We start from the raw sequence: 17,269 nt of genomic DNA on the forward strand, positions 1-17,269 counted from the left end.
GCTCGCGACTACTCTCCCCCTTTCTGGGTGGTAATCAGTGTAGTTTGCGGAGGAGCGTTTAAGGTGCAAATCACTGCTGGCTCAGTGGGCGAAGAATCCTCCTGTAGTCCAGGAGACGCGAGTCCCATCCCTGGGTTGGGAAGATTCTCCTGGAGAACGAAGTGGCAACCCATTCCAGTACTCTTGCCTGAAAAAAAAAAACAAATCCCATGGACACAGGAGCCTGTCGGGCTACAGTCGGACTCGAATGAGCAAAGAGGAGCCGAGAAGTGTGGCTGGTTTGGCTTTTGTCACTTCTGTGCCTGTGCCTGGCTTTCTGTACGGCAATTCCTAAAAGATGGCAGCCTCGGCTTCCGTGGCGAGCAGGGCGCCGACATTAGCTCCCTGGAAAAGCCGGGGGGGAAAAAAAAATGCCGGAGGCCCTAGCCGGCCGCCGTAGTCCAGCTAGGGCGCAGTAGTAAAAAGAATTCTCGGAAGTGAGGGTTCGGGGAGGTCGCGGTGGGATCAGGAGAAAATCAGGATAGCGTGTGGATCTCTGCGTGGAATAGGATGAGAGGACTGAGGTGTCGCTCGCGTCCGGGTGGGGTGGAGCCATGCTGTCCGTAGAGGGAGAGGAAGCCAGCGGGAGTTGGTGACGGCTCTTTACGGTTTGGGGTGACGTTGGAGTCAGTTCTGAAGGATTCTGGTGTTTAGTCCAGTCGAGATCAAGGATTGAAAATCCGTAATCAGGGTTTTGTGTGTCTCTGCCGTGCTTGGTGATTGAGGACTGCGTTAGGGAATGATATTTGTCGATTAAAGTGATGTCTGGTTTGGATTCGGGATTTAGTAGGCGGTTTAATGACAGGATCGGGGGACTCCTGGTCAGCGAACCTGGGTGTCTACTGCAGGTTTGGGGGTGAATCCAATGTTTGCGGGCGGGGGGGGCGGGGCGGTGGTGTCCAGGTGTGTCAGTCTTTGAGAGGTTTGTGAAAGCTGAGGCTGGTGGGTGGGTGGGTGTTTCAAACGTTACTTTCTCCTTCAGTTTCTCAAGTCCAGGGCTTCGTTTGTAAAATCGCCTTTGACTTCTTGTATCTTTTCCTCTCGGACCGGTAGAAATGAGAGCGTTGTTGGAGACCGAGGACTAAGCACATCTAAAGTGGTAAGGTTTCTACTAAAAATGAGGATTTTGCCTTTCCTGCTTGTTTACTGTGTGTGTGCATACACACACTTGTTAATATTTCCTTTCAGAGTTGTTCTAACAGGAGTACAATAGCATCTCTGTTACCCCATTTCTGTTCTCCAATGGTCATACTTTTTTAAAGTTTTCATAAGTTTACTTTTTAGTCTTCATTTTTCTATGCTTGGTTTTCACAGTTCCAGTAAACTGTGGAAATATTGGTATAATTAGCCTCATTATTTAATTTCCTATCATAAATATTCATAGTGAATGTATCATACAATTTTTTTTTCTGTGAAAATTCTTTTTTAAAAATTCCTAACAACATACCAAGAGACAAACCTATGCCATTAATGACTGGCGTCACTCAATATGTATATTCATTTAGATAGAATTTAAATGCTTAAATAGTCAGCACTTTTGAGAACAGGTTATGATTCTGCATTTACACAAAGAGTGTGGTTCCCTGTCCTTCATCTCCATCTTGATTTTTAACTTTTTTGCCATTGTGAATGGTGTCTTTTTACTTTGGATCTTTTTACTGACTTTTAACTTTCTATTGCATAGAAGAGCAATTATATTGAAAAGATTTGTTTTTTGCTCACCCTACCTCATTGTTACAGGCTTCCCCATCCCCCATGATTTTATTATGAAAATGTTCAAATGTATATCAAGGATTACAGAATTATACATTTGAATTCCTGTGTGCCTGTCACCTAGATTTTATCAGCATGATTTTTTTGTGTTTCCTTTATTGTATGTGTATCCATATATCACTCTTCTATTCATCATCAACCCACCTTTTTACTTTTTGGGGGGTATATTTCATTGTGAGTTGCAAAGACTTATGCATTTCCCTCTATATATTTTAGTAAGCAAATAATTAGAGCTCTACTCATAGTTTTTTCCTAATAACTTTTTTATTCAAACATCATACAGTTTATCTGCTTTAAGTGTACAATTTAGTGATTTTTATTGTAATCACATTTCTTGACGTTGTTTTTATACTTTTACTAAATGGGTTATTGTTGTTTTGTTGCCAAGTCATGTTTGACTCTTTTGCTGTTCCATGGACTGTATCCCACCAGGCTCCTCTGTCCATGGGATTCTCCAGGCAGGAATACTGGAGTGGGTTGCTATTTCTTTCTGCAGGGGATCTTCCCAACCCAGGGATTGAACCCTTGTCTTCTGTGTCTCCTGCTTGGCAGATGAATTCTTTACTGCTGAGCCACCTGAGAAGCCCACTAAATGGATATATCCACAAATAATAATCTTGATCTACACACTTCAGTTTTTCCCCCTTGGTTTTCCTTTGTTTGTTTCTTTCACACTATGGAGTAGTTCAGCAGGTCCACGAGCACACATAGTTTCCGGGGCCAAGCTGTCCAGGTCGTCAGGTTTATATGTTCTCTTTCTGGAAACTGGCCTGTGCTAACTCCCCTGCTGCGGGAGCTTTGTGTTGTGCTGGTTCTCCTTTCCCATCTCCTGTTTCACAGTCACCCCACTTCCACCTCACAGAAGGAAGAAATACTCTCCACACATGTACAGTCTTCTATTTTATTGCTCCAGCATGTAATAGCCTCCGGGTCCCCAAATAAAGGGACAAGTGACCTTGAAATTAGGTCAGTGACAGTGTCAATGGCAAACATCTGGGCCCTGAGGAAATGGACACTCAAAAGTGAATTTACTTTTCACCCCACAGGTCCTGGCTCCCTGATTCATCAAGATACAAGATACATCAAGTGACTTGAGGGGGTTTCCCTTCCTGGACGTCATCACTTGCAGGGATGTCACTGCCTTGGGACTAAGATTTCTAACCCAAAATTGAGGACAGTCCAAGAAGAGACTCAGGACACATCCTAGTCTTTGGCTAGTTCTCAATATCAGAAGAAAATGATTAAGGACCAGGTAACTTTTTGGCTTGTCTTATTCCTTCCATCATTCTGTAATTAGTTTTGGGGGGGATTGTAAAACACAATTGAATTCAATAGAAAAGAACAAATTGGAAAAGTAGGAATTGTGCAGAAATAAATTTAGATTTAAATTCAGCATCAAGGGAAAGTAGCATCAGGAATATATTGTTAGCGGGATCTACACTGAAGGACTAATGTTGGAACAACGTGTGTGATTGGAGTATCCTATGGGTTACATTTGTTGTCAACTTATGTTTAACATTTCTTTTTTTTCTTTATAATTTTATTTATTTCTGGCTGCGCTGGGTCTTCATTGTGGTGCAGGCTTTTCTGTAGTTGCGGCGAACAAGGGCTGCTGTCTTAATTGCAACCCGAGAACTTCTCATTGCAGCGGCTTCTGTTGTCGCAGAGCACAGACTCTCAAGTACAGGTTCAATGGTCGTGCACACAGGCTTAGTTGCTCCGAGGCATGGGGGATCTTCCCAGACCAGGGATCAAACCAACGTCCCCCGCATTGGCAGGCGGATTCTTTACCGCTGAGCCAGCAGGGACGCCCAGGAGTTCACAAGCCACAAGTAAAGGATCCTGCAGCATTGAAGACCCGGTGTAGCCTAATAAATAATACTAAAAAAAAACCCTCCAGTGATTACGAAGCACATCTAGCAAAAAAATAGGAATCCTCTTCACAGCCTTCTTTCCTAATTCCCTGGTATCACTTAACAAACAGGAATATGTACTTCCTGTCACTGAGTTTGTCTACCTCTGTGTGTGTGCAGACGTTTGTGGGTGGATCTCGCTCAGCCCTTAGGCCTTTGGATAGTGTCCTTCTATGACTGTATTTGCAGTTTCATAATCTGAGTTGGGGAATGTGAGATCTCTCTCAATCCTCTCTATTTATTGTTCTGGTTTATATATATAGTCCATCATTATATATTTGTGCTGCATTTTGAGTAATTTCTTCAAATCTTACCATTCATTTTATTGTCTCTTCAATGTATCTGATATGCTGTGAATCTGAGTGGTAATGTAAATATAATGTACATAGGTACATAAGTATTTGTGTGTTTTTTGAAGGATGCTGTTTATTTTCTTAGTTTGCATAATGTGCTTTCGTAGTCTCTCACTGTTCGGACATGTTTTAGAAAGATGTCTTTATTCCTTCTAACATACATATTTAGCATGTAGTATCTTGTAATTACAGTGTGTGGCGTTTCTTCACAGTTGATTCTGGTAATGGTTACAAAGATTCATGGTGAATGTAGGAATGTGTTCTGTTCATCCTGGTGTCACTAGAATATACTTAGTGCCTGGCACATATGTACTTGCTTCAAAAAAAAAGTTACACATGTAGCAAATGGTTCAACTCTATATTGCAAATGTTTCTTGTTTAGCAAACGGATTTAATGATGACTTTTTATAGAAACTTCTGATTTGTTGAATGATGGTTGACTGTACAGTTACAGAATATTTGGGGAGACAGGTCTGAACATGGTTAGATTTTGCTTCTATGAAAATGTAGTTTTAAAAAAAAAATCAAAACACCTCCGTATATAGATGTAGCCTAAATGGTAAAAAGAAAGAGGGCTGAACAACTTCCTTCACATGCCTTCCGTTACGGTAGCCAGAGAAACACTCTAGCAGGGCTGTGTTGTTACAGGGATCGCTGACGCTGGAGGACGTGGCCGTGGACTTCACGTGGGAAGAGTGGCAGCTCCTGGCCCCTGCTCAGAAGGCCCTGTACCGGGACGTGATGCTGGAGAACTACGGCAACCTGGTGTCCGTGGGTGAGGACGGCTCCTCCGGGTCCCTCAGACAGTCCCCAGTCAGTGGGCCTTTCTTATTTCAGCTTCTGAAAGCTCTGCAGTGTCCATGGTGCCCTGAAGTGGTATCTGAGTCTCAGTTTCCTCTCTGGCCCCAGCCTAGAGAGTATGATGTGCCCTCCCCTGAGAGATGAGCCTTCTCTTGGCTGAGCTGCTCACTGTGTACTTCCTAAAATAGAACTCCACACTGGCAGACCACAACCCATGTCAAGAGCCTGTCTGTCTCTCATTTCCCGTGAACAGGGTATCAAGCCAGCAAGCCGGCTGCTCTGTCCAGATTGGAGCGAGGAGAACCATGGCCTGTGGAAGACGAAGTCCACAGTCGACTCTGTCCAGGTGAGTGAGAGCCCCAGCACTGGGTTGGCCGCAGGACTTACATTCTCATCATTCAGAGATGTCACAGCCATGAGCGTCTGACAACATGGAAGCCAGGATTCCATGACGCTCTCATAGAGAGCTCTTTTTCTTTTAGGTGTGTCGAAGAGTGTCTCTCTTCTTAGATTTCATCCCTGTTTATTTCATCTTGGTCTTGATTTTTTTTTCTCTTAAGTTTCATTTTAGAATTCTCAAATCTTCCTGTCCTGCCCCAGCACTATATCCCTGACTGTTCCTTCTGATTTCCTTGCTATGAAATTACACCTTCCATGCCTCTCTCTGATGAGAGATGTTTAATTCTTTTTAAAAAATTTTGGCCACACAGTTTTTTAGACAGAACTTGTTTAAGGGAAATTTTTTAGTTCCCTGATCAGGGATCGAACCTGGGGCCCCTGCACTGGAAGCATGGAGTCTTAACCACTGGACCACCAAGGAAGTCCCAAGATTTTTAGCACTGTCTTCTGACAACTGTGCCTTCTTGCCCCTTTGGATAATATTTATTTCCAGTCCTAACATTTACATCATCTTTGATTGGCAGATAAGGTTTCAACATATAAATTGTGGAGGGGGGAAAGATAAACCCTTAAGGCAGTCTCTGGAACCTTCCATTTTTTCTTTATAGATCTGTGTTGGGAACACCTCGGTCTTGCTGTGTTTCTCCTCTGTTCTCACACCACTGCTACACTCACATCACTTCTGACACCAGATGTGTGTTGGGTTTTTCCCCATAATAAGCAGTTCTCTGTGACACCAGCTGTATGTTTGTGTGCTCAGTCGTGTCCGACTCTGCGACCCCATGTACTGTAGCCCAGCAGGCTCCTCTGTCCATAGGATTTCCCAGGCAAGAATACTGGAGTGGGTTACCATTTCCCACTCCAAGGGATCTTCCCGACCCAGCCATCTACCCTGCATCTCTTGCATCTCCTGCATTTGTAAGTGGATTCTTTACCACTAGCGCCTCCCGGAAGCCTGACACCAGCAGAATGTCCTACAATTTAACTCAGTTCTGACACTGTCTGCCTGGAGAAAGCATTGGATCCCACAGATTAAGGGCTCCATCACACCAGACACCCCCCTTCAACTCCACTTCCAAACACAAGTCAAGGTTGTGCCCTGTGCTTCTGACTCACTTGCTCTAGACCGGGTCTTCCCAAGACTCCCTCCCTGCTCAGGTTCAATTCATTTGTTAGAGCAGCTCACAAAACTCAGAGAACCATTGCACTTACTAGATCACCAGTTTGGTATGAAAGGATCTAAGTCAGGAACAGCCAGATGAAGGAGGTGCCCAGGGCAGGGTGTGGGGAAGGGGCGGGGACTTCCACGTGTCTGGGCATAATGCTCTCCCATTATCACCATGTGTTCAGCCACCCAGAAGCCCTCTAAATCCTGTAATTCTGTTATTTTTATGGAGACATCATCCCCCTAGGCATGATTGATCACTGACTTTGTCTCCAGCCCTTCTCGTCTCTCTGGAGAATGGAGGTGGGGGTGAGATTGAAAATTCCAAGCATCTGATCAAGGTTTGGTCTTTCTGGTGACCAGCCCTACCTAGCATCCCCTACCCCAAAATATAGGGGAAATAGAGCTTACAAGACATAGAATGAGAAAGCAATGGCCTGATATATAGAAGGCATAACTGGGATTTGAGTAAAGATGATGGAGAGCAAAGAATGAAGGTGTGAAGTTGGAAACATGCTAGGTCTTGAGGGAACTGTCAAAAGATTAGCCTGAAGCTCCTTGAAGGCCGGTTTTAGGAGGTGGTTGTACAGGAACAAGTAGAATGTGTACATGGATAAGTAAAGTAAATGTTGGTCATGTAACTTTTATTTCCAGACTAACTGTTCTGGTCTTTGTTAGTCGAGTTGACCCTGAATAACACAGGTTTGAATGGGTCCACTTATATGTGGAATTTTTTTCCATAAATACATAATGGAGTGCTACACTATCTGAAGTTGCTTAAATCCTTGACTACAGAGGGATGTCTACAAAGTTGATCTTTATAAAGTCAACTGGATCTTGACTTTGAGGAGGGTCTGAACCCCTAACCCCATGTCGTTCAAGGGTCAGCTGTAATTGAGGTATAGTGGTGGCATTGTGAGCTTGGTTTATATTATCCTTGGATACATGGTCTTACTTTTTAATTGGGTGGCAGTAGTGTGAGCTGTAGTTAAGTACATCCAGTAGTTCTGAGACAAATGGCAGGTGAACTGTCAAGAGTCCTGAGATCAGTAGTGTGATCCTTTAGGATTCCTTCTGATGGAAACCAGGGTGAATATGTAGGCTGTTGAAAGAAAATGCTGTTAGTAGCAAGACTTGGGCTTAGGGATTGTTACAATGAAATGTAACAATTTGGATGTTAAAATGTAATTTTGGAATTTGAAATTGTAAATGAAATTATAAATTTGAAATGTAAATTTGGATATTACATGTGTATGTGTACAAAGGGTAAAAGAAAAAGGTGCCAGTTCCCTAGTATGAAATTATGATATAAGATACATATATATCTTGGTCTTTGACCCTGATTTAGAGTTCCTAAAACCCTTGTAGTTTCCTAAGTACAGGACTGCTTATTTCCTTTATCAGTATTGGTATAGTCAATGTTGACTGCTCCTCACTGGGCTTTTTAAAACTCAAAGTCGTGAGACTTTCCTGTTGGTCCAGTGGCTGGGTCTCTGAGCTCTCAATGCAGGAGGCCTGGGTCTGATCCCTGGTCGGGGAACTAGATCCCACATGCTGCAACTTAATAAAAAAAAAATCCTGTATGCTGCAACTAAGACACCGCGCAGCCAAATAAATAAATATATGTATATTTTTTAAAAAACCAAAAGTCTTAATGTTACAAAAACTATAAACTTCAACCCATGCCTTTATCTACTTTCAGTCTACACTTTTTTCCAAATATCTCATCCTACCCCCTATCCTTATATAATATTAATATACAAATGATTCCCACAGTGTTGTCTTCAATGAGGACCTTTATCAGGATCTGTATGTTCAGTTGAATTCTTCATGTCTGCTTTGAATATCCAGAACCTACCTGAAGGTTGAAATGCTTTGAAACGCACACTTGATTTAGCAACATTGTGAACCTCAATGATAGTCCCCATCTCATTAAAAACCACTGCATTTATCCAGTGGTCTAGGTCAGGTAATCAGGAGTAACACTTGATTCTTTACATTTATCATAACAACCATGAATGAACCTTGTTTTTTCTCTCTCTAGATTTTTTTCCTCTCTCTCTAGATTATATCCTAATTCTTTCCACCTGGTTCTCTATTGCTTCCTCAAACCACTTTTCACAATTTGCTCCTGCCTTCTTAATTGTTGCTTTAATATTCAGTTTTACCCTAACTGGAATTTATGCTCAGTAACAATAAGGACTTTGTTTCTATTTCCTCATCACTGGCATAATGCTTGATACATAACCATAATTTTAAAAAGTTTTATGATGTATGAATGTGCCACATCATTTGGAAACAAATAGCCCTCTATCTTTGTTCATAATAAAAGTGAAGGTGTTAGTCACTCAGTTATGTCTGACTCTTTGTGACCCCATGGACTGCAGCCCTCCAGGCTCCTCCATCCATGGAATTCTCCAGGCACGAATCCTGGAGTGGGTTGCCACTCCTTCGTCTAGGAGATCTTCCTGACCCAGGGATTGAACCGGGGTCTCTCATGTTTCAGGCAGACTCTTTACTGTCTGAGCCTCATAAGAACTTGATTTTATTTTACTATCTCAGCATACTTTGTAAGTTCACAATTACAAAGCAGCCAAATCTCTATTTGCTCATTTTGAATGCTCTAACTTCATTTATGCCCTATTTTACCCTTTATTTATATTACTGTGTTGTACCCTTGTCCAGGTAATAACAAACATATTTATTGAAGTTTCTTTTTTTTTAAGTTAAGGTATAGTTGACTTACAGTTTTTTGTTAATTTCTGCTATAAAGTGTTTCTTTTTCATATTCTTTTCCGTTATAATTTCTCACAGTATATTGAATATACTTCCCTCTGTTATATAGGAGGACATTGTTGTTTATCCATCCTGTTTATAATAGTTTTCATTTGCTCATCCCAAACTCCCAGTCCATCCCTCCCCATCCCCTGCTTCCCTTTTGGCAACTACAAGTCTGTTCTCTATGTCTGTAAGTCTTTCTGTTTCATAGACAAATTCATTTGTGTCATATTTTAGATTCCACATATAAGTGATATATCTTTCTCTTTCTGACTTACTTCACTTAGTTTGGTAATTTCTAGGTCCATCCATGTTGCTACAAATAGCATTATTTCATTCTTTTTTTATGTCTCGGTAGTATTCCTTTATGTACTACATCTTCTTTATCCATTCATATGCTGATGGACATTTAGGTTATTCCATGTTTTGGCTATTGTGAATTCTGCTGCTGTGAACATAGAGGTGCATGTATCTTTTCAAATTATAGTTTTTTCAGATATATGCCCAAGAGAGGGATTGCTAGATTGTATGGCAGCTCTATTTTTAGTTTTTTAAAACGTCCATACTGTTTTCCAGAGTGGCTACACCAATTTAATTTACATTCCCACCAACAGTGTAGGAGGGTTCTCTTTTTCTACTTGGAGTTTCTTTAAACTGAGGTCATAGTGTTGTCTGTAAAGAGCCCACTTACCCAAAGGCATTTGTTAAACAGTTTCACTCTGTACCAAGTTCATGGGAAGGTTCATTCTTCTCTTCTTTCCTAGAAATGAGGAAAGATGACTGTCTTCTACAGGAGGACTTGCAAAATCAAAGTTGTCCAAAAAGAATGGAACGATGTCATGAACATAATGCACTTGGAAATGTTGTTTATCAGAGCAAAAGTCATTGTCCTTTAAGGCAACATCATGATATACTTTACTTACATGGGAAAACACTGAAATCAAACTTAAGTTCAATCAGCCAGAACAGAAACTATGAAGTAAAGAACCCCATTAAGGCTAATGTAGATGGGAAATTCTTCCTCCATGCAAAGCATGAGGAGTTTCACAATGAAAGTAAGCTTCCTGAATGTGGAATTCCTATGAACACAAATTCTCAGATCATTACGTGTCTAGGAACTCAACAGATAAATAAACATCATGTTTGCACTGAATGTGGGAAAGCCTTCATCAAGAAGTCCCGCCTCATCGATCATCAGAGAGTTCACACAGGAGAAAAACCCCACGGATGCAGTGTATGTGGGAAAGCTTTCTCTAGAAAGTCTAGACTCACTGAACACCAGAAAACCCACATAGGAGAGAAACGGCATGCATGCATTGAGTGCAACAAAGTCTTCCCTAAGAAGTCACGGCTGCTTATCCATCAAAAAACTCATACAGGTGAGAAGCCCTACGTATGCGACGATTGTGGAAAAGGCTTTGTCAAGAAGTCTCGGCTCATTAATCATCAGAGAGTTCATACAGGAGAGAAACCTCATGGGTGCAGCCTGTGTGACAAAGCATTCTCCAGGAAGTCCAGGCTCATGGAACACCAGAGAACTCACACGGGAGAAAAACCTTATGAATGCACGGAATGTGACAAAGCCTTCCGCTGGAAATCGCAGCTCAATGCACACCAGAAAACTCACACAGGGGAGAAATCATATATATGTAGTGATTGTGGAAAGGGCTTCATTCAGAAGGGCAATCTCATTGTACATCAGCGAACTCACACTGGAGAGAAACCCTATGTATGCACTGAATGTGGGAAAGGCTTCATCCAGAAGGGCAATCTCCTGATACATCAGCGAACTCACACTGGAGAGAAACCCTATGTATGCACTGAATGTGGGAAAGGCTTCAGCCAGAAAACTTGCCTCGTCTCACATCAGAGATTTCACACTGGAAAGACTCCCTTTGTATGTACCGAATGTGGAAAATCCTGTTCACACAAGTCGGGTCTCATTAACCACCAGAGAATTCACACAGGAGAGAAACCCTACACGTGTAGTGACTGTGGGAAAGCATTCAGGGATAAGTCATGTCTCAACAGACACCGGAGAATTCACACAGGAGAGAGACCCTATGGCTGCAATGACTGCGGGAAAGCTTTCTCCCACTTGTCATGCCTTGTGTATCACAAGGGGATGCTACATGCAAGAGAGAAACGTGGTGACTCAGTCAAGTTGGGAAATCCTTTCTCAAAGCATCCCAGCCCATCACATCCAAGTGATATGGTACAGGGAAAAAACCCTGTTAGTGCGGTGACTGTGCAGATGCCTTCTGTGGCAACTCAGACTCCATCCCACAGTGATAAGTCCCTAGAAGATGAAAACATAACCCTTGTGGGACAGCCAGGGGGAAGATATGCACCCTCAGCAGATAATAGAATTTGCACAGAAGAGAAACCTAGTGAATGCAGTGAATGTGGTAGCACCCTCAGTGGTCAATTACATCATATTTTTGTCACAAAAGACACAGGAATAAACTAATTCAATCAAGCTGGAAAACCCTTGAGTAAAACCTTCTAGCTGTTTGTATGGCTGGCGAGTGTATACTGAGACAAATAGTATAAACACAGAGACTGGGAAAGCCTCTCATGGAAAGATAGACCCTAACAGGGCTTTCATAGGTCACATATGTCAGTGAGGTCATAGTTAGCAGAAATGTAATGACTGTGGAGAAGTCCTTCCCCAGAAATAAGACTTCAGTAGGTGTCAGAGTTCACACTGGAGAGAAACTGTTGGACCTCTGAAGGTAGTAAATGGGTCAGTGGTATGTTCCTCCTCATCGGTTGTCAGAGGAAATCATGTAGAAATAAAACTCTGAACATACCAACTATGGCACGTCTTCAGCAAAATATCAGAAAGTGCATGAAGCAAATAACAAATAAACCCTGTGAAAATGAATCTTTTAGAGATTTCTGTCACAATTTTAACATGATATATCAAATTGTATACATAGTGTACACTCTAGGACAGTACACCTGGAATCAGATGCCTAGTTTTGATGTCAGTGACTCCTTAATTGAAAGGAAGGCGTCTCTGTTGCACTTCATCTATGAAAGTTATAATGTGGTACATTCCCCTCTGTGGGCTTCCCTAGTAGCTCAGATGGTGAAGAATCTGCCTGCAAGGCAGGAGACCTGGCTTCGATCCCTGGGTTGGGAACATCCCCTGGAGAAGGAAATGGCAACCCACTCCAGTATTTTTGCCTGAAGAATCCTATGGATAGACCATGGGGTCACAAAGAGTCAGACATGACTGAGCAGCTAACACTAACATACACTCCCCTCTGTGAAGGGACATGAGTCTTCTTTTCCCACTCAGGATCATTATATGATTAGCTCTTGCATTTCTTCAGTTCTAACTTTACTCAGTTTGTTGTTTCAGCTTATCAAAGTCCTTCAAAAGGAAACAAAATATGTTTAATCTGATAATGTAACAGCATGTTTGGATGTGCTTAACTTTATACATCTCACTTGGAGGAACAGAGCTCAAAATTCATGAAGAATCTATCAGCCAAGCTGTGGCTCTAGAAGATAGTTCCTTTCCTGAACACACACCATCCAGAAAAAAACTTTTTAACAACTGTTTCCTTTGACTTGGTCCTGTCCTAGGACCTAGAAATGATGACAGTGATGAACTTAAGAGGAAATCCTTTCCACCTTTGAGCTGGCAATTTTTTAAGGCTAGATTTCATGCCTATGGTAATTTTACCCTCAGTCAAAGATAATCAAAGTATGTGTACACCTACATGAGTTGAAAAGGACATATAAGGAATGAAGTATTTCTGATAATTTTCTATTCAAGGTGAAAGGTTTTTGCGTGAAAGGCGCCGGGATTCTTGGCCTCTGGAGGAGAGGAATTCAATCCAGGGCCAGTGACGAGGCTTGATCACGCAGAGCTTTTGTGTGACAAAGTTTTATCAAAGTATAAAAATGATAGACAAAGCTTTTGACACTGATATCAAAAGGGAGCAGAAAGAGTGTCCCCTTGCTAGTTTTTCGCAAGCTGTTTTATGTCTGTTAGAAAGCTGTTAATCAGATAAGAGAGACACCTCAAGACTGAGGGAGTTTCACCAGGCCACTCTTCCACAGTATACATTTTTGAGATAGGATGGAATGAGGTGTGTCATCTCCCAGCCATAAAACAATTAATATGAATACTGATTTGTTGAGCTATTATCAGCCCAAGGTTTGAGAAAAGAAAAAAAGTTAGTCTTAGGTAGAACCATTTTGAAAAAAGGCAAATTCCAAGCAAATACATAGTTTCATTAACATAGCTTAAGTAAAACATTTCCATAAGGAAAATGCATTGGTTAGCTCAAAATTTGAGAAAAGTTCAGTTCAGGTGGACCCAGGTTTTGTCATGGCAACACAGAATTTTAAGAGAAACCTCCTTTTAATTTTGTATAGAGAAGGAAAAAAATCTGACACTTGTAGTTTTTTTTTCCCTGCTGCTTAAGCGGGAGATAAAAAAATTCTGACGCTTGCAGCCTGTTTCCTCCCTTTGGAGATCCATGGCCTTCATGCCTGTTACCCTCTCAAAGGGACATATTAGAAGAGAAAGGGCAAATAATTCATTTAAGTTTACATAGAAAAGGGTATGGATACTTTAAAAAAAAATGTTCACATTGTTCCACCTAGATTATAAATTCTTTGTTAGTTTATACATAATGGTATAGTCCCCATTTCATAGCAAAATAGGAAATGAATTATATGTAGATTTGAAAAATTAATGACCTCAGGAACTAACCAATCAAAGTTATTTTGTCACTGAAGGAAAGGACCTACTGGAAAGCAGTTCTCAGGATCAGAATTATTGCAAGGAACCTTTTTGAATCGAGCCTTCTGTCAGAATATAAGATGTGCAGATCAGAGAAGGAATAGTGAGGTATTTAATCCTAATGTCTTAGTGTGACATAATGATGAATGTATTTGGTCACTGCTCTTGGTTCCTGACACAAAGGTCATGAAACCCTTGTAACTTCCTGAGTGATGGGAGTGATAGGAACATCTTACACAGAGCTGTTAAACCCCTTGGAATTTCCTGGGTGATAGGAATGTCTGCTCTTATAAGGTGACTCTGGGTGGGCTTCTGCCTATCTCCTAAGTGAGGCTGGTCACCAGAAAGACCAAACCATGATTAGAAGCTTGGAACTTTCTACTTTATCCTCATATACTATGGGGATGGGAGAGGGGCTAGAAATTGAGTTAATAATTATTTATTTAAATATATATATGACATCATTTGAATTTCCTATCTTTAAAATGTAGCCATGAGTCAGGTATATCATTTTTTTAAAGGAAAGGCAACATATATATGTATATATTTAATAATACATGTAATGATATATACATGTTTGTCAAAAAAGGACCTTCCATGTTGTGTTGGGGGGCTTCCCTGGTAGCTCAGCTGGTAAAGAACCCACCTGCAATGTGGGAGACCTGGGTTCAATCCTTGGGTTGGGAAGATCCCCTGGAAAAGGGAATGGCTACCCATTTCAGTATTCTTGCCTGAAGAATTCCATGGACAGAGGAGCCTGGCAGGCTACAGTCCATGGGGTCACAAAGAGTTGGACACAACTGAGTAACTCTCACTTTCACTATTGTGTTGGGGGGTCCCCAAGACCACCCTCAGGTCTGATAATCTGCTAGAAAGACTGATAGAACTCAGAAAACTTGTTCTCCTCAAGGTTACATGTATAATAGAAAGAACAGACACTAAAATCAGCAAGGGGAAAAGGAAAAACCGCACCCACACTGATACAGGGTGGAAGCTCTAGATCCCATGGCATCAGTGGACCTCTGCAGGGACTGGAAACTAAAATCAGGCCTGTGGGTTTCCTTCCAGGCTGCTGGGATCCAGCCCCAGATAAAGACTGGACATTGGGGTTCAGGGGAGCTTCGCTGGTTGGTGATACCCCCTGCCTGCCTGCTGTCACACATTTATGTCAGGAAAGTAACCCTCACTATTATATATAAAATAGATAACCATGGGAATTCTCTGGCAGTCCCGTGGCTAGGACTCTGCCCTTCTACTGCAGGTGACACGGATTCCATCCTTGGTTGGGGAACTACTATTCTGCAAGCCTCAAGGTGTGGCCAAATAAAAAATATAACCAACAAGAGCCTATAGTATAGGACAGAGAACTATACTAAATATTTTATAGTAACCTATTAAGGAAAAGAATCTGAAAAAGAATATATATTCACATGTGTGCATGCTAAGTCACTTCAGTCATGTCTGACTCTTTCTGACTCTATGGATTATAGGCTGTCAGGCTCTTCTATCCATGGGATTCTCCAGGCAAGAATACTTGAGTAGGTTGCTGTGCCCTCCTCCAGATCTTCCCAACCTGGGGATCAAACCTGGGTCTCTTATGTCTCCTGCGTTGGCAGGTGGGTTCTCTATCACTAGCACCTGGGAAGCCCAATATATATGAATACTTGAATTATTTTGCTATATATCTGAAACTAACACAACATAAATCAACTATACTTCAATTTTTTAAATTTAACATTTTTTAAATTAAAGGGATTTATTATGTATATGTCAAACTCTGGCTTCCTTGGTGGCTCAGATGGTACAGAATCTGCCTGCAATTCTGGAGACCTGGGTTCGATCCCTGGGTTGAGAAGATCTGGAGAAGGGAATGGCAACCCATTCCAGTACTCTTGCCTGGAGAATCCCATGGACACAGGAACCTAACTGGCTGCAGTCCACAGTGTTGCAAAGAGTCAGACACTACTCAGCAACTAACACCATGTAAAACTGAATCACTTTGCTGTGCATCTGAAACTAACACAACATTGTAAATCAATTATACTTCAATTAAAAAATAAGGGGGAAAAAAGTCACACTGCCCATGATTCCATTGTTGGAAAGGGACCTGGAAGCTCCATTTGGAACTTTCCCAGACTCTGCCCTTCCAGTCTCTTCCCTTGCCTGATGTTAATCTGTATCCTTTAGCTGTTATGAACCCTCACTCTGAGTAGAACAGCTTTCAGTGACTCCTGAGCCCCTCTTGCACATTATTGTCATATTAGGGAATATTGGAAAATGGAACTAACTTCCTGCTATGACCTTTGGTTCCATGACTGTCAGTCACTTTCTGAGAATTGTTTATGGCATTGGTGTATAGGGTTAAACATTGACGCCAACGGATGAACCTGAGGTCTGTGCCACAGCCTGTGTTCTCAAGATCTGTTTCCTAAGGTGAGTGAGTCTTCGAGCTTAGGGCTGGGGGTGAAGGGAGGAATATGAGCTGGAGCAGGGCATAAAATGGGTAGTATCCCTGTAAATGACTGGCAAAGACTTCTTGGGGAGGTGACGAAGATGCACAGGACTGTGGGGAAACCAGTTCTTTGAGGTCATTTTTGTACACGGATGTTCATAGTTCTATTTGCAGTATCCAAAAAACTGGAACCAATTCAAAGGTCCACCCATTGGTGAATGATTAAATTTTGGAATATCCAACAATGAATACTAAAGCAACAAAAAGGAACTAACTATTGATACTTTAGTAAAGATGAATTTCAAAACAATTATGCTATGTGAAAGAAGCCAGAGCATACCGTACTAATTTTATGAAAAGAACGCAGACTAATGTACAGTGACAGAAGGCTGTCCTGTGCTGCCTAGGATATGCCAAGTTTTGTATTTCGTCCGTGTAATTAGCTCACTTGAGACGTGGCTCACAACGTCCACTGTTTTCTGCTCACATCGTGATCGCTATACTAATCAGTTTTCCAAACCTCGGTTTTCCTCAAACACTTAACCGGGCAATTCCACGCCTAGCCCCGCCCCGCACATAGCACTTGCTCTGCGTACGGACACCGAACCTCTTTTAAGATGGCTGCTTCCATGGTGCTCCTGCCCAATGGCTACAGAGCGTCTCCAGTTTTTGTTTTTTCCAAGTACGCTTAAGTTTTCATACGGTCTCTAGATCTTTTCGGGGTTAAACCAGTGATCGAGATGTCCAGAAGTGATTTTAATTTCCCACGGAGCTGAGACACCACAGCCATTAACAGCCGCTTAGAATGTATGCCTGCGCCCTTCTGGTCTT

General features: G+C 41.8%; 1 protein-coding gene and 1 non-coding gene across 2 annotated transcripts; one reads left to right on the forward strand and one right to left on the reverse strand.

Moving 5' to 3' along the window:
* Positions 1-403: 403 nt before the first annotated feature.
* On the forward strand, positions 404-11,735 carry LOC110148516 (zinc finger protein 613-like). The gene is given in 7 exon segments (XM_070451597.1): positions 404-887; positions 1,022-1,138; positions 2,859-3,064; positions 4,727-4,853; positions 5,133-5,225; positions 9,986-11,588; positions 11,590-11,735. Coding segments are annotated over 5 exon segments (1,935 nt in total). The 5' UTR covers positions 404-887; positions 1,022-1,138; positions 2,859-3,049; the 3' UTR covers positions 11,687-11,735.
* TRNAW-CCA (transfer RNA tryptophan (anticodon CCA)) lies at positions 5,627-5,699 on the reverse strand. Its single transcript has one exon. It is a non-coding gene; the product is annotated as a tRNA-Trp (tRNA).
* Positions 11,736-17,269: the final 5,534 nt, after the last annotated feature.

This window comes from Odocoileus virginianus, chromosome 20 (assembly GCF_023699985.2).
Source record: "Odocoileus virginianus isolate 20LAN1187 ecotype Illinois chromosome 20, Ovbor_1.2, whole genome shotgun sequence".
Classification (NCBI taxonomy): Eukaryota; Metazoa; Chordata; class Mammalia; order Artiodactyla; family Cervidae; genus Odocoileus; species Odocoileus virginianus.